Genomic DNA, 18,767 nt, shown 5'->3' with positions numbered 1-18,767 from the left:
TTTCTCGCTATTTAATTCGTTTTAAGAATTAGGGAAAATATCAAATGAATGAAAACAACTTGTTGCATATAATTTTGAATAATGCAAGAATCTACTAGTTTTGCAATATTTTTCGATATAATTAAGGAAAACCGGCTATCGTAGTAAAAATTGCAAAATTCTTGTAGTTCTGGAACACAACAATTGACTTTTTTGTTCAGCGCATGGTACAATAAGGAGGTAGAACAGCTTCGTAAAACTACAGAAATACACCCCTGAGGCCACGACCGCTTCCTGTCAAATTTGCATGCAAACAAGTTGTTTTCATTTATTCAATATTTTCCATTTTTTAAGATCAGTTACACAGCGTGAAAAATGAATTAAATGCCTGGATTTTCTTTCAAAAATATGATCAAAATAGTTCGATCATTCAATAACATGACAAAACTGGCGAATAGCTTTAATGAGCGAGCCGCAATGTACGTGTCTTCCAATCATTGGCTTTGAAAATATTTTTTTCATTCATCTTAGGAAACTTGAAAAGTTGACGTTAAATTTTTTTAATTTCGTTTTTATATCTTTATTTTTTTAATTATATCTTTATTTAATAAATGCATATATTGACTATTCATATTTTGACTGAAATCGATTATTAAGAATTTCATTACTAGCGAATCGATTAATAGAAAATCGATCTATATATCCCTATACCCTCAAAAGAAACTGAAATGCTTTGTGGTGATTATTTAGGAATATAAAGTGTTGGAGTGAAGTTATTAAATAAAAAATAATTAATTCATCAATTATAAATTTAATTTTTGGAATTGTTTGTAAATTAAGAGAAAAAATAAACATCCAACTCAAGGCCCGCACAGATATTCACTTGGCATCGATGTGTGTGAGCACCAGCCATCAGCTGTCATTGGCAAACAAATCAACGACGACGTTACAAACCGAAAAAAGAAGCAGACGCAAATTTAAAATCATCAATGCAAGTGCTTTTTGTATCTGTTGGCAAAGTAAAACATTTTAACAAGTAAAGTTGTGTGATTGTAATGTAGTGTTTTATTAACAATTTAATACTTTTTAAATAAAAAGAAGATGCAATTCCTGTGATATGAATAAAGACAATTTTCAAGTTATTTCGTCCAGCAACAAAGGCGCGCTCGAACTGTCAAAAGTCAATGAATGAATGGTTTGTTGGTTGAGAGACACAAACGACAGAAGAGAGGGAGTATAACACGAGACAGAGAGATTTGGGGAATGTACGTTTGAAAAAACCAGCAGCAGAACATTTTGCTTTTTTGCTTGTTGACTCCATTCGATTGGATTTTGTGGAGCAATCAACAACGTTTTTTAAATTTCAAAGAGGAGTAAATATGTAACATTTTTGAATTTGAAATATTATCCTTGCAGTTATCTGTAGAGTGCGATTAGAAAACGGTAACATAATTCAGCTAATGAATAGTAAATCGAGTGCCAAGTGATTGCTTAAAGACAAGATATAAGACACACAGAAACGACGAAGATATTTATTTTTAAAATATATAAAGCAGATAACACAAGCAGCAAGCTTAAGAAGAGAAATACAGAGTCGTCGTTTGTCAGCTATACAAAAATTAGCAAGCATGTCAGCAGCAGTTCCATTTGTGGTTAATTCCAGTGGCGGCGGTGGCACTGGCGGCGATAGTGACATTGTTTTGGCTGCCGCTTCACGGGATTTAACTGGTTCCCGTTTATTCCAATTCTATATGGAGAGTTTTTTCAAAATTCCCAAAGATATTAAAAATGATATAATCTATTGCCAACGAGCACTGAAGGCTCACATCAAGGTTCATCAGGTGAGTAAGAGTGTGTTGCGGGGAAAAAATTGTAACAAAATGGCAAAAGTACTTAGTATGTTTGGATGTGTAAATTTATTAGTAGTGGCCAGCCAGTCAGCCATATACGCACAGGTTGGTTGGATGGATGGGATGGCCATTGTTTAAAATATTTTTCTTTGTCATTTATTTTGTAATTACTTTTTTCTCGTCGTGAAATGAGTTCGATTATTGATTTATTAAAAAACTAATTCGTCTTTTGTTTTACTTTTCTGTTTTTTGTGTTTCATCATCATTGTGCTGGCCTTATTCAGATGGTCTTGGATGTGTTTCAACAGCAACCCGATGCAGTAAGTATTGCCCCAATTATTACTTATTTTTTACAATGGACCTGCAAAGGACTCAAAAGGATAAGCCGTTTTGAAATATTTCTTGACTTTTCAAGTGCTATTACAATTAGTGATTGATTATATCCAATCGACATTAATGCCAAAAATTTTAAGGTTTTTGGATTTGCACACGTTTTTTCTTTCTTTTTTGATTGAGGTAATGTGCTACTCTATCATAATGCTTTGGTTTAGTTTTTGAGTTGGATGGCTCACCTAAACGAAATATGTTCAGAACTTTCACTGTTATTTGTACCAAATAGTGTTTTTAATGAAAATCCTTGGGAAAATCTGTAAATTAAGAGGAAACTGACTGCGACGATCATGAGTTTTGTTTTTGGAAGCATGTAAATGTTTTGCCTATTGAAGTAACGTTCAAAGGTTTACAGAACACCAAAGACGTCACATGTACAACGTGTTTTTGTTGTTAATTGTAATTCGTTTTAGTTTCATTTCAAGTTTGGAATGTAGGGTGTGTAATATTAATTTCACGTAAATGTAAAAATATTTCCATAAAGTATCTTTAAAATTGGTTAATATTCGATCCATTTAATTAATAAATTGATAAACCCCATGTACATAAATATTCACTTTGATATGTATATACATACATACACACAAACATAATATCAAAAGATGTTGTGACTAAAGTACGTGACGTATGCATCAATTATTAGGAGGAAATAACATAATTAACAAAAAGTGGGAGTTTGACATCTTATTTCTGGTAGAAATTGTAATTAAATTTGGAGTTTCCAAGGATAATTCATCTAGAACTTTTGTTTCCCCAGAATATCTTCCACCTCCGCTGGGTTAACTCAACAATACCAATCTTGAAATTTTCCTTTGTTCTTTTAAAGGCATTTTAAGAAAATCATAAAAAGGCTACGCGAAATTCATGTAGGGTCGGAGGATTCCTTTAGTTTTGCCACCATGAATGAAAATTTGGACACAATTTCCGTCCATGAATTAACAAATCAGCAAATGTGTTAGGTAATACATTGGCCATACTGAAATGGTGTAATGTTGCCAACTATAAACTAAGCATTTAATCGATCTAATTTCATTGAAAAATTATTGTTAAAATCTCCAAAATTTTATCCTAACAATTGATTCTGTAGAATGCCATTTCCCACAGAATTTATTGTTGCTCCATATCGCTGTTTACTGAGCAATCAAAATTGAATGTCAAAGTGACATTTCTCTTTCTTTCTGCTGGTGGCAAAACGGCTGATGGCGATAGATGGCGCTTGAGTAACACAACAACAATTTGATTAACGTCGTTGTTGATGTGTGAGTAAAATGGCGTTAACAGGCTTTAGCAAGAAAATTAAATGGCCGATTTTCATTGTTTTAAAAATATTTTAAATGAAATGACGATAACATCTTTTGGAATTTATTTGAATTTATACTTAATAGAACTACATGATGCGGTAAATTACCCGAAAATGTTCATTTATTTATTTAGCAGTAGCCGCTATGCGCCCACCTTACATTGATTATGCGACCATTTTGTTATCCATAAAATTACCAAAAGTTTCTACTCAATCTTTAGGCAATCATTTTAACAAGAGAACTGACTCTGGCAGATTTTTGTATTGATTTGGTTGATAAAGTGGGACAATTGGGAAGATATTTAAAATATACTGGCTTCCATAACCTTTTGTTGTTCTTTTATACGACGTACTATAACTGGTGGCTCTTGGTCAAGCAAATCGTGGGGTTTTCTGAATCAGAGTCTGAAGTGTCGTAAATTACTTTGGGATATTTTCATATTGCGTCTATTTATAAACATGACCAGCCCCCAGCCAATATTTCTTACAAAACTCAATATTCACATACAAAATTGTATTGATATTAAGCAATTGTCCTTATTGGGATGATTATGTAAGATATTTGCGTAGATAATTGCTTATGAGGGGGTTTTAACTTGTTTTTGGATTATTTTGTAGTTATTAGCTAGCATTCCTTTTGGTAACCTGAGGTGATTTCTACTTTTTTCAAACTTTACAGGCTAAATTTAAAAATGTTGATTTTTTCAGAGCTATCGGAAAGTTAAAAACGCATACAATTCAGAAAAAATCATGACATTTTCATTATTTTAAAATAGTACAGAGTTTGGCTTGCTTGTTTGGGATACCATAGTATTTTGTTGTTGCAAAATCGTCAGGCGAAATCCCATTATTGTTGTTTTTATAAAAACAACGTTTGTTTATGAGTGGAGAACGATGGTAATGTTTACCAGGGGGTAAGGCAGGGAATACCTAGGTTTCGGAAAGAGCCACCAATCCTCATCAGTTCCCTTGTTTCTTGTCTGGGATATTCTCCCCAGAAGTTATTTAAAAAAAATAACTTCTATGACAAAAAACATTTTTTTTTTACCCAAGTGACGAGATCGTAAGCTCAATAGAAGAGGAACAAAAGAATTACATAAAACTAAAATTCTTTTGGAAAATCTTCTAAATCTTACAACCGCACTTATAAACATTTACATCTTTCTCCACTTTGTTATGCTTTCGTTCAACCTGAACGAAGTAACATAACCATGTAAGTTTGTTTTGTCTGTTACAACAAAAACCCCTTCGTCGACCGTGCCTGTGTCTATTAATAGAACAGAGTTTGGCTTGCTTGTTTGGGATACCATAGTATTTTGTTGTTGCAAAATCGTCAGGCGAAATCCCATTATTGTTGTTTTTATAAAAACAACGTTTGTTTATGAGTGGAGAACGATGGTAATGTTTACCAGGGGGTAAGGCAGGGAATACCTAGGTTTCGGAAAGAGCCACCAATCCTCATCAGTTCCCTTGTTTCTTGTCTGGGATATTCTCCCCAGAAGTTATTTAAAAAAATAACTTCTATGACAAAAAACATTTTTTACCCAAGTGACGAGATCGTAAGCTCAATAGAAGAGGAACAAAAGAATTACATAAAACTAAAATTCTTTTGGAAAATCTTCTAAATCTTACAACCGCACTTATAAACATTTACATCTTTCTCCACTTTGTTATGCTTTCGTTCAACCTGAACGAAGTAACATAACCATGTAAGTTTGTTTTGTCTGTTACAACAAAAACCCCTTCGTCGACCGTGCCTGTGTCTATTAATAGAACAGAGTTTGGCTTGCTTGTTTGGGATACCATAGTATTTTGTTGTTGCAAAATCGTCAGGCGAAATCCCATTATTGTTGTTTTTATAAAAACAACGTTTGTTTATGAGTGGAGAACGATGGTAATGTTTACCAGGGGGTAAGGCAGGGAATACCTAGGTTTGTTTGTTGTTTTTATAAAAACAACAATAATGGGATTTCGCCTGACGATTTTGCAACAACAAAATACTATGGTATCCCAAACAAGCAAGCCAAACTCTGTTCTATTAATAGACACAGGCACGGTCGACGAAGGGGTTTTTGTTGTAACAGACAAAACAAACTTACATGGTTATGTTACTTCGTTCAGGTTGAACGAAAGCATAACAAAGTGGAGAAAGATGTAAATGTTTATAAGTGCGGTTGTAAGATTTAGAAGATTTTCCAAAAGAATTTTAGTTTTATGTAATTCTTTTGTTCCTCTTCTATTGAGCTTACGATCTCGTCACTTGGGTAAAAAATGTTTTTTGTCATAGAAGTTATTTTTTTAAATAACTTCTGGGGAGAATATCCCAGACAAGAAACAAGGGAACTGATGAGGATTGGTGGCTCTTTCCGAAACCTAGGTATTCCCTGCCTTACCCCCTGGTAAACATTACCATCGTTCTCCACTCATAAACAAACGTTGTTTTTATAAAAACAACAATAATGGGATTTCGCCTGACGATTTTGCAACAACAAAATACTATGGTATCCCAAACAAGCAAGCCAAACTCTGTTCTATTAATAGACACAGGCACGGTCGACGAAGGGGTTTTTGTTGTAACAGACAAAACAAACTTACATGGTTATGTTACTTCGTTCAGGTTGAACGAAAGCATAACAAAGTGGAGAAAGATGTAAATGTTTATAAGTGCGGTTGTAAGATTTAGAAGATTTTCCAAAAGAATTTTAGTTTTATGTAATTCTTTTGTTCCTCTTCTATTGAGCTTACGATCTCGTCACTTGGGTAAAAAATGTTTTTTGTCATAGAAGTTATTTTTTTAAATAACTTCTGGGGAGAATATCCCAGACAAGAAACAAGGGAACTGATGAGGATTGGTGGCTCTTTCCGAAACCTAGGTATTCCCTGCCTTACCCCCTGGTAAACATTACCATCGTTCTCCACTCATAAACAAACGTTGTTTTAAAATAGTTTTATGTTTGAAGATTGTTTCATGCAAATGTTGACCGCGACTGCGCCTAAAGTCGTCCATACGCGTTATCCAATTTTTGCACACTCTTTCCAACATTTCGGCCAGTGACTTACAAATAAATGCTCCCAAGGCGTCAAAATGGGCTCGTCTGTATAGACATGATCATTAATATAGCCGCACAAAAAATGGTTTAGTCCACATGGCATGCAAGTCTGTTGAATTTTGGGGCAAATATTGAATACCATTCACAATTACATTACGATTTGCAGCATATCTAACGAAGTACGTCACAATGATGCCACCAGAACGTAAAACGCACCAAACTTCGAATTTTTCTGGATGCATTAGTAGCTTTTGCAATGCTTCTGGCAGATTTTCACTGCAAAATCGACAATTCTTCTCCAATCACCAAACCAATGACCTACCTCGTTGAATACAATTTTCCCATCAAAGAGAAGATCTTCGGTCTACTTTCCAAGAGCCCATTCACCGAAAATTCTGCGGTGCGATAGGTCGTTCGGCTTTATTTCTTGTGCCAGATGTATTTAAAAAGGCTTCACACATAACTCCTTTCCCAAAATTTTCCACGTTGTTGAGTTGCAGAAGCTCAATTGCTGCAAACGGCGAAGTATCGATAATTGATGGTCATCAGTAACACAGGCCGATACTTTGTCATTCCGTTTGTAACATCCCTAAATATTCGTCATAGACCCCATAAAGTATATATATTCATGATCCGCATAAAACGATGCCCGTCTGTCGTCCGTCTGTTGAAATCACTATACAGCCCACATTTGATGGAGAGCTCCAAAATTTGTATTGCGTCTAGGATGGTTGGTATTGAATATAAGATATATCGGCTCAAGTTTTGGTATAGCCCTCATATAACGGTACCTTCCGATATTTGGTATTTTTATGATTTCTGCCACATTTTTCTCCGAATTTGTCTAGAAATTAGTATTTGTAGGTCATAATAGATTCTAGCTGCGATGCGAAACATTGCATATGTAGGTTCACGTTTTGGTATAGCCCCCATGTAACGGTACCTCCCGATAATCGATATTTTGATGATTTTTGCTACATTTTTTTACGAATTTGTCTAAAAATTCGTAATTGTAGTTCATAATGGGTTCTAGCTCCGGTGGCGAAACTTCGTATATATAGGTCCATGTTTTTCAATAGCACACATATAACGATACCCACCGATATTCGATATTTTGATAATCCTAGTCACATTTATCCACGAAATTGTTTCAAATGTGGTATTCAAGAGATTTCCGAGATAACCATTTTTGAAGTATAAAATTGCATATATAGATTCCCGTTTTGGTATGGCCCCTATATAATGGCCTCACCCACTTTATGTTTTTTTTTGAAAAGTTTAACAGCATTATCTAAACAGTGTTACTGATATTTGTAGTTTAATGTGGAACACGTTTGAATTCAGATATTTATATAAAAATTATTTTCTGTACCCAATGGTGGAGGGTACAAAAAGTTCGGTCCGGCCAAACTTAAATTTTCAAATATTCACTCGAAATTCTTTCCTCTATCATCACTATTTTCTTAATGAGTCATTTATTGTTCAATAAGACATGAAGTCGGTTATTTACTGCAAACTTTATTACCTAACAAAAATTAAAAAAAATTAAAAGGGATTTCCCCTCCGACAATTGAAATTAAAGCATTATGGATTAGCAAGAAAAAAACTGAAGTTTTTATATGGCCTTGCTACACAATTCCAGAAACTAACTCCGAAGCCAACAAAGAATATTTTTTGTAAAGATATCCGAGTTGGACACACTCGGAAGTAAGAGGTATTTTCCTGATATTTCCTGAATTTTTGCCGCATCTTCGCCAAGAAAAGGTTGGTATTTGATAGCTGCTACCTTAGGAAAGAATTTTTTTAAAAATCAATTGAAAATTGGATGCCTTTTTCTAAAGTGTCATTAGTTTAATTTAAAAGACAAAAGTACTTACTTTAGTTCCTAACTGAAAATTTTCACTTTGTCATGTTCCCAATACATGCGTTCATTTTACCTTAAAAGAAAATGTTGATGTTAAAAAATACCTTGACCTAAATCGATCAATGCTTTAGCTAGGAAAAAAATTTTAAAACATATTAGGCTTCTCGTTTCCTTAGAATCGACTTTTAAATAGAATACAATTGAAATCAATCATATGTATTCCTATGGTTCAATGTACGCCACAGACAATTTGGCCATTCTGAATGGAGTCTTTACTTTATGCTCTAAAAACAAATATTTACCTAGAGATTCCTTTTCTCATTCATATTGATTTTATGTTATACAGACAATATTGGGGGTCTTGTTGAAAACACGTGCATGCAGCTGCCCAAAGGAATCTTGAAAATTACGTTTCATGTGTCACGTACAATGTTTTCTTATTAGATTTTTTTCTTCGCTTCTAAAATCTCGACTTTAGTCTTGCATCAGTGAACTGACTGAACTCCCCCTCTAAAAAGCGAAATGTGCAGCTGTTGTTTATAATATCATATTAGTTTTCGTATTCCAATATTCTGAGGCAATAGACATATTACAAAATTAAGAGAATCTATTTTTAGCATTTGATTACGTTGACAAATAAATCTTGATTTGAAGATGTTTTTCAAGTAGATAACATCTTTGATGATAAGTATGAAATGATATCTATGACACAACTGTACCTTTTTACCATCCCTCTTCTAATTGGTATTGGAATTAAAGAAACAGGGAGAATTTTAACATTTTAACGTATGGACAACCTTTTTCTGAATTTGCCAATTGCTCCCATCATTTTGACTAAATGAATTTATTACACTTTTATTTTTGTAAGACTACGAACTTTCTACAAAAATATATGGCGAGCAATCAAAACAGCAATTGGAAAATTTTGTGGGCGAAACTAAACCAAACGGTTGGAACCACACAGAAAACGTGTTTCTGTACAGACAAATTTGTGTATGATCCCTTATTATATAGGGTGAGATAAAAAACTGCAACAAAGTCAAACGCCATAATTTTTAAATTTTTCTAAAATTTATTGAATGAAAGCAAATAACATCAAATTTTATAATAAGCTTAGATTTGTTTGAATTGGTCACCTTTGGCACGAATTATGCCTTTCAAAAGGCCAATGAAACCGTCACACACTTTCTTTCCGTTGCGGTGTAAGTTTTTGCACTTTTTGGATTTTCAATGGCTTTACCCCGAGCTCATTTTTCAATATTTGCCGAATGGAATATTGCGATATGTTCAGCTCACGGGCCATGTTTCGGGGTTTTGATCTAGACGCTTCGTTACTTTTCGAACCATTTCTGCTGATGTTGCTGTTTTCTTCCGTCCACTTCCTTGACGTCGGTCTATGCTATCAGTATCAGGGTAACGAGCAATGGTACGAGACACAAAAGATTTTTTTCACATTTTTTCATCTCATCCTGTATCCCAAACCATGGGGTTTCATAGAATTGAGATACTGATTCCAAGCAGGGATGAATGGAACCTAACTAAACTACCTCTAATCAGTCAGCCGATATATATAGGATCAAATATGGAAGAAGGTACGGGAGCCGGAGTATTGTGTGAGCAACTAGGAATGGCCTACTACTCGAAAATGTATGGCACATTCAGGTAGAGATCTTTGCGGCATAATTGATTTAAACTATGGAGAATGAAATCTGCGGATCGATGACCCTTTATATGGATACTCAAGTGGCTATTAAAACTATTTAATCTTCTACAATCAATTCCAATGCAGTCCTGTAGAACGGCTCTGGGCAATCTGCCCACTGCTCTTCGGCTTTGCTGGTTACCTGGTCATTGTAATATTGAAGGAAATGAGATTAATTGGCTGGGATGTGCTCGCAGTCAACGGAACTTGAAATCGCCGACATTTTAAAACTTTGAATGCTGCAGTCTGTTTGCGGAAGAGAATGAAGAGATAGAACACCTTTAATGCCACTGTCCTGCTCTCCCAAAGGAAAGAGAGCTATGGGCGAACATTCGACTCATGTACTTAGTGTACATTCGGACACGGATCCCTTTGCCATTTATTACTTCGCAAAATGGCTTTGCTGGCTATGTTGCCGGACTTAAAACACGACTCTATTCGAGGTTTTTCTATATGCTTTCTACTTCTATAGGCAGATTTAAAATTTATTGAATTTATTGAATGAAAGCAAATAACATCAAATTTTATAATAAGCTTAGATTTGTTTGAATTGGTCACCTTTGGCACGAATTATGCCTTTCAAAAGGCCAATGAAACCGTCACACACTTTCTTTCCGTTGCGGTGTAAGTTTTTGCACTTTTTGGATTTTCAATGGCTTTACCCCGAGCTCATTTTTCAATATTTGCCGAATGGAATATTGCGATATGTTCAGCTCACGGGCCATGTTTCGGGGTTTTGATCTAGACGCTTCGTTACTTTTCGAACCATTTCTGCTGATGTTGCTGTTTTCTTCCGTCCACTTCCTTGACGTCGGTCTATGCTATCAGTATCAGGGTAACGAGCAATGGTACGAGACACAAAAGATTTTTTTCACATTTTTTCATCTCATCCTGTATCCCAAACCATGGGGTTTGATAGAATTGAGATACTGATTCCAAGCAGGGATGAATGGAACCTAACTAAACTACCTCTAATCAGTCAGCCGATATATATAGGATCTAATATGGAAGAAGGTACGGGAGCCGGAGTATTGTGTGAGCAACTAGGAATGGCCTACTACTCGAAAATGTATGGCACATTCAGGTAGAGATCTTTGCGGCATAATTGATTTAAACTATGGAGAATGAAATCTGCGGATCGATGACCCTTTATATGGATACTCAAGTGGCTATTAAAACTATTTAATCTTCTACAATCAATTCCAATGCAGTCCTGTAGAACGGCTCTGTGAAATCTGCCCCCTTCTCTTCGGCTTTGCTGGTTACCTGGTCATTGTAATATTGAAGGAAATGAGATGATTTGGCATGGATGTACTCGCTTCAACGGATTTTGAAATCGCCCATATGATAAAACTTTGAATGCTGCAGTCTGTGTGTGGAAGAGAATGAAGAGATAGAACACCTTTAATACCAATGTCCTGCTCTCCCAAAGGAAAGAGAGCTATGGGCGAACATTCGACTCATGTACTTAGTGTACATTCAGACACGGATCCCTTTGCCATTTATTACTTCGCAAAATGGCTTTGCTGGCTATGTTGCCGGACTTAAAACACGACTCTATTCGACGTTTTTCTATATGCTTTCTACTTCTATAGGCAGATTTATCACCCTTCATCTATTTCAACACTTGTTCCTCTTTCCTTCTCTTTTTTACGCAGCCTGATCACAACGGACCGAAAGGTCTCCGAGTGAGTTAGTTACAATTTCAATTGTAACTACCCATTCTCTAACCAAACCTAAGAAGTGGAATGCGTGGAGATCGGATTGAAAATTGTAAAAAGAGCCTTAAGTTCGACCCAGTTGGAAGAACCTACAAACCCTCTAAAATTGGACAGGTTCAGTCAATTGTGACTGAATCTTTCAAAAACACCATTAAGAGGAAAGATCGCAATGGGGTTGTTATACCAAACTATATCAAAACTTGGAATTTCTGTGTGATGTGTTTATAGACAATGTAGGAACTATATTGAAGTTATTTTGTCAGTACAAATTCCAAACATTGCCAACCCCAAATGTAAAATTACAGTTTAATTAACAGTACGAGTCATCTATAACTTCGCAAGGCTTTGTTCTGTCGCCGGAATTAAAAAATTACTCTATTCGACGTTTTTCTTCATCCTTTCTAATTCTATAAACAGATCTATTACCCTTCATCTATCTCAACCTTTTTCCTTTTCTTTTTCACGCAGGCTGATCACAATGGACCGAAAGGTCTCTGAGTGAAGTAGTTACCATTTCAATTGTAACTACCCATCCTCTAACCTAATGAAAAAGTAGAATGTATAAAGGGTATAAATTAGAAAAATTGTAAAAAACCTTAAGTTCGACCTAGTTGGAACAACCTACAAACCCCCTAAAATTGGACAGGCTCGAACCCAGATGGGACATTACAGCCAATTCAATTGAAAGTTTTGACTGAAACTTACAAAACACTATAACGAGGAAATACGGCAATGGGATTTTTATACCAAACAATGGAACTATATCAAAAGTTGGAAATCATTTATTATTTCTGTGTGATCTCTTTATAGGCCATATAGGGATTATATTGAAGTTATATTGTCAATACAAATTCCACCCATTGCCTACCCCATATGTCAAATTACAGTTGACACAATTGAATATATTAATGTAAATTTTTGTTCCAAATTTTAAAACTCTACATAAAAAAATGGGCTTTTATAAGATTTCAACATAGCTTAATCGACTTCTCATCTTTTGTCGCATTTAAATAGAATACAATATGTTAAACCGGTTAAAATGTTTGCCAATAGCGTCAAGGTTAAGCAACACCTTTTTGGAATTCCATTGGGGTTTTCTTGCAAATGAAAGTAATGTGTACACGCTTTACTTCTTGTTGTTGTTGCTGCTGTTAGTTTAGTTATAAAGTTATTACAGTCGACCAACATAGATTGTATTAAAACAACACCTACATGTCGCTTCAATCGTTATTTATTTTGATTTAAATGAACACAGAAAAAGAATGAGTCATTATTCTACAGAGATTGACCAATATTTTTCTTCTTTAATTTCAAACAAAGTGATTTTTCCTCCTAAAAAGAATATCAAGTTGGTCATGGACAGAGAATTCACATATAATTTATTAAAAATTGTCATTGATCCACATTTTCTTCAAATTTTATTCTAACAAAAAATCATCATATTTCCCCCTTAGGGCATAACAAAGTCCTTTCCGGTGAGAAAGTAAAATTTGTAATCACTGCAATCTCAATCGATCGCCATTTTGTGGCTGATGCTAATTTCATTTTCACCTATGCTTCTTGTACATAATTGTTGTTGCTATTATTATGTTATTCGCTCTCTGATTTGTTTATCATCTACTTGTACTAGTACTCATGTACACATTTGTGTGTGTGTTTTATTTTTGCTATTTATTTATTTAAGGTCGTTAAATTGTGTTATTGTACGCTGCTTGTTGTTGTAGTCTGTCTTTTCCCTCAGTCTCGTAAAGTTGGTTTCTATCAATAAATGTGTGTGCTTGTGTGTGTAAAAATAATGAGGAACATAATATATATTATATACATACTATAACATATATACATACTATGAATACAATATAAGTTGTTACTTTCTTTCCCATTCAAAGATCTTTGTTCATATTATGTATGTATGTGTGCTCGAATTTTTGTCTTTGTAAAGATCTGAAAACAATTAACTCCAATTCGTTAATCACCATTTGCCTAAATATCTTAACGATTATTATTAATGGCATATCATAATTTCCATTTACCTGTTGAGGGTTGTATTTATTTGAGGGTAGCTGAGTTGTATTTTTACACTTGACACTTACCAATGACTTTTAGCTTAAGGGTACTTTACACTATTCGATTGGCAAATGTTATGTTCAATCAGAAAACAATGAAGAATTGTAAATGTATCGCCTCTTGTTTTAACATTTGGTTACATGGGACATAACCGCGCACTAGTTAAGGGTATTTTGAAGCAGTTTGTTTATTTTCACATTACATAACTGCAATTTAGCGATTGGAAAGAAACCTTTTTAAAAACAGTACAGTGATTGAGGGCATTATGTCGATTTATGTGCTGAATCTTCTCTCTCTATTAAAAATCAAATACTTTTCGATAAATTATTAAATTTTTATACCCTTCATCATACTTTAAGTTCGTAAAGGGGTCATGTCGGTCCACGTTTTCGTATATCTCAAGATAACAGTACCTCACAATATTCCGTATTTTGATGATTTTAGCGGCATTATAGACCGGAATTGTTTCAAATTTCGTACAGGAAGATTTGAATGTGTACTACATCCTATGAAAAAAAAAAATACTTATGCAGGTCCACCTCTTCGTATAACCCCTATATAACGGTATCTCCGAATATTCGGTATCTTTATGGTATTTATTAGAGACATTATAGGCAGGAATTGTTTAAAATTTCGTATTTAAAGTTCGGAATTTGTGCTACAGCCTATGGCAAAACAAATTGTGTATGCAAGTCCAGTTCTTCGAATAGCCACCATTTAAGGATTTCTCCCAATATTCGGTATTTTGATGATTTTAGCGAAGTTTTTAAACGTATTTGTTTTAAATGTCGTATTTAAAGGTCGTATTGGATACTCTAACCTATGACAGAATATTGTCTATGCAGGTTCACCTCATCGTGTACCCGACATATAACAGTAAATCCGTTTTTTCGGTATTTTTATGATTTTAGGGACCTTATTCAACGGAATTGGTTTAACGTCTTTCAAGTTCCTTCAAAATGGTGGAGGTTATTTAAATTTTGCCCGCCCGAACTTAGGTGCTTTTTTATCTGTTATTTAATATAGATGTTATTATCCCCTACACCACATAGTGCTATAGGTATTATGTCTTTGTGCATTTTTTTGTAACATGAAGAAGAAAGCGAGATAGACCCATGGTTACTTTTGAGGATCTTCGTAGAATCACATTTGGAGTCGATTTATGCATCTCAGTCCGTCAGTCCATGTTATTCTTGTGATCAAAATTCAGGTCGCATTTATTATCCGATTGAGATGAAATTTTGCAAACAATATTTGTTTGACCCAGGGACGAACCCTATTGAAATTGGTGATAATCGGATCTGATTTAGATATAGCTCCCATATATATATTTAACGACCTGAATTTTTGTATATCCGACTGAATTCAACCTAGAAGTAAGTACATCAAATTTGGAGAAAATCGGTTTAGATATAGCTATAGCTTCCATATATATGTTTCATCCGATTTGGTTTTTAAGTCCCTCACATTCGTAATATGCATTCGAAAACAATGATATATGGTTGCAGATATTTTATAGAGCTCGGAAATACCTTTGCCAAATTTTATCGAGATCGGCTAATCTTTGGATATAGCTCCCATATATATCCTTAATCCGATTTCAATAATGGCTAATATCAGCCCAAATGGAGTGAATTTTGGGACGTACTTTTCCATTTTGTGGATCTTGGCTCCGATATATACATTTTTTAATATATTTTACTCTCATTAATTTATCTAAAATAGTATTATATCAAAATGAAAGAAAAATTATATCAATCAAAATATCTTCTCACTTTCAGTCTCATTTTTGGAATGTAATATATACATATACAAACTTTATACATACATAAAAAATATACAAACTTTTATTAACTTACCTTTTCCTCCTCTCAATCTTTTGTTTAGGATCCCAAGCAGAAGAAACGTATCATAGATGAACTGGAATCGGAAATTTATGAAATCAATGCTGAACAAAATTTTCTACTACTTCGTTTACGTCGTATTATCGATCAATTCTATAAAATGCTTAAAAAGAATGGCATACCCACAGACGTAAATGCTACCAATGCTATGGTTTCCAGTGAAATTGTACCACTTATTAGCGATACAAGTGTTGATATACAGCCCATAACAGTTACACATCGTAATAGTGAGGAGAAATTAATAGAAAAATATTTCGAGGTACAAAGGGAACCTCAAGCTGTGGCCTCACCACCACCATCTCCTCCAACACACTTACACAAAAAGGAGATGGCCAATTGTGTAGAGATAATTAACTTAGATGACGATGGAAATATTATGGAACAAATTGCCAAAACGCAGCAGCAAAGGCAAAGGGGACAAAAAAGGGAATACCCACAAAGCACTGTTAGTAGTAGTAGTAGCAATGCCCACAACAACGGTGAGAGTCTACTGAAGAAATTTGAAATGGTTATGACCAGTCCCAGTGGGCCGCAAACATCACTGCTCAAGCCGATGAATCAACGTGTTGTCAATGAAACAGTGCCACCAGTTGTGACTGATGTCAAAACCAAACTGGAAAAGACTTCAACATTAGCTGAGATTTACAATCAACGTAGGCAGGAGAAAGAGGAGGAACAGCCGGTGTCAACCAATGTGAAGATGAGTCGTATGAATTTGAGACAGGCATTAAAAAGGGCCCAAGCAGCTGTTAGAGGACCAGCCGCTGTTGCTGTTTCAGCACCATTACCTCCTCCACCACCGCCACCACCACAACCCGTTGCTGTGGTTCCCACCAAACCACCAGCTACCAAGGGAAGACCATCCAAGGCTGCCATTGCTGCTGCTGCCGCTGCTGCCGCTGCAGCCGCCGCAGCTGCAAAGCTTCGCAAATCACCTGAAGTTTCTTCTTCCTCTGAAGAGGGAACCCCAGAAAGAGGACCCACACCACCACATGCCTATTGGCCCGATGAATTGGAAGAAACTCGCACCAAGGCCGAAGAATATGGCCAAGAGATGTTTTTGAGAATATTTGACTTATTTACACCTGAGGTGTATGCTCATATGCAACAAAGACGTTCTAAACGACGTCGTCGTTGTGTTCAAAATAACAGTTATCATTATGGGGTAAGTCATGATTTGGAACCGATCCCAAACCGCATACTTTATAAATAACCTTTACAAATTTCTTTCTTTACAGGCCTCTGGTACCAATTACAGTGAGCCCGAGGCGAAAAAGAAGCGTAAAGCTTTCCTTCTATCACCACAAGTGAAGAAAGCTGCCATACCCAATAAACGCAATAAAAGGCGCAGTGCTGACAATGCTTCGGATGTTAACTCAGCTCCTCCATCTCGTTCAGCTTCCAGCAGTCCTCAGGATGATAAACGTACATGCAATGAATGCTTCAAAGGAGGTTATATATTGGAGCAATGTGAACAATGTAAATCCCACTATCACCCACAGTGCCAACGCGAAGAAGATGTGCCTGCAAATGTTACTCAGGATCCCAAAGAGATTTTAAGTGAAACGAAAACATGTCCGGCCTGTAAGAGAAGCAATGATAAGTTGTTGCAAAAAGGTTTGTCATCTTACTCTTCTACTACTTCCACCTCGTCAACATCTTCAACGTTGTAATATTAAATATAAAATAAAATACTTTTCTATATCATTGTTATTAAATATTTATGTTGTTATTTTTCTTTTATTTTTTTTTTTTTGTATAAACATAGAAATTTTACTCAATAAAAAACTACAAAATACCGCACATGATTTGGAATTGAAACTGGCTCAGGAAAAAGATCGTCGTGATGTTTTGCAACGTACGGGCAAAATGTATAAAATACAAATGAATAATCTATTTAAAATTGTTGATTCATTGAAATCGGAAGGCCCCAATGACAATGGCCCAGCCATATTATCCACCCGCAGAGCTGGAAATATTAATATAATAGAATTGGATTAATTGTATTGCTTCCATTAAAAATGGCTTTTATTATGCCTTTCTTCCTTTTGGGTAACTTCCTTTAATTCTACCTATCTATCCCTATTTTAGTTTAAATCTATGTTAATTTTACTAATATTATGTTGTTGTGAAGCTGTCGTTTATATTGTTTTTTTTTTTATTATTTTACAACTTTGCATACTTAAATACGTATATTATCAAAACTAAAAACTAATTATGTTAAATATTATTCCATTTATTATTTTTTTAGAAGTCACAATGTTCAATAAGTTTTTTTCTTCTTTTTTGAATAAAATTCTGCTAGAATATTTACTTATCCTTACGCTTATTATTACTTTTTTTGATTTGTGTTTTGTTACTAAAAGCCCATTTACAGAGCCAAAAAGAAAAATTGAACTTCATTAAATTTACTCAAAATCATCAATACCTTCGAAAAGTCTATTTCATTAAAAAAAATGTTTATCTTTGGTCTTAAGCTGACTGTAAACTATCTTCGTTGTAAGTTCGGCCGGACCGAAGTTTGAATACCCTCCACCATTTAGAAAAAATTTGGTAATTTAAAAAAAAAGAAAAAATAATAAATGAATAAATAAATAAATAAATAAAATAAAAAAAATAAATAACTAAAATTCGTTAAAAAATCTGTTAAAATCTTAAAAATACCGAATATAGCCGTTATATTAGGAATAGGCAACTTTTGTCATAAGCCATTACAATATTCAAATGCGAAATTCGTAGAACAATGTAACTAAAATCATCAAAATACCGAATATAGGGAGACACCATTATATGAGAGCTATACGTAGACGTGGACCTGTACGAACTATTTTCTGTCATAGGCTGTAGTATCCATTACGAACTTCAAATGCCAAATTTAAAACAATTCCGGTGAATAATGTCGCTAAAATCATCAAAATACCAAATATCGGGAGGTACTGTTAT

The 18,767-nt window shown here is 34.6% G+C and overlaps 1 protein-coding gene across 1 annotated transcript; it reads left to right on the top strand.

Moving 5' to 3' along the window:
* Positions 1-701: 701 nt before the first annotated feature.
* Positions 702-18,375, top strand: LOC101892627 (uncharacterized). Its single transcript, XM_005185832.4, has 5 exons — positions 702-1,820; positions 2,114-2,149; positions 15,808-16,989; positions 17,063-17,441; positions 17,593-18,375. Exons 1-5 carry the CDS (start codon positions 1,608-1,610, stop codon positions 17,823-17,825), a joined length of 2,043 nt encoding a protein of 680 aa, XP_005185889.2. The 5' UTR covers positions 702-1,607; the 3' UTR covers positions 17,826-18,375.
* Positions 18,376-18,767: the final 392 nt, after the last annotated feature.

Source organism: Musca domestica, unplaced genomic scaffold, assembly GCF_030504385.1.
Source record: "Musca domestica strain aabys unplaced genomic scaffold, Musca_domestica.polishedcontigs.V.1.1 14, whole genome shotgun sequence".
Classification (NCBI taxonomy): Eukaryota; Metazoa; Arthropoda; class Insecta; order Diptera; family Muscidae; genus Musca; species Musca domestica.
This window is presented reverse-complemented; position numbering and strand designations above follow the sequence as displayed.

Bases quoted from the DNA above. Each gene is read 5' to 3' on its own strand.
- LOC101892627 (XM_005185832.4), top strand. From the start codon at position 1,608: ATGTCAGCAGCAGTTCCATTTGTGGTTAATTCCAGTGGCGGCGGTGGC. The intron at 1,821-2,113 runs GTGAGTAAGAGT...GGCCTTATTCAG, and splicing joins CTCACATCAAGGTTCATCAG to ATGGTCTTGGATGTGTTTCA. The intron at 2,150-15,807 runs GTAAGTATTGCC...TCTTTTGTTTAG, and splicing joins TTCAACAGCAACCCGATGCA to GATCCCAAGCAGAAGAAACG.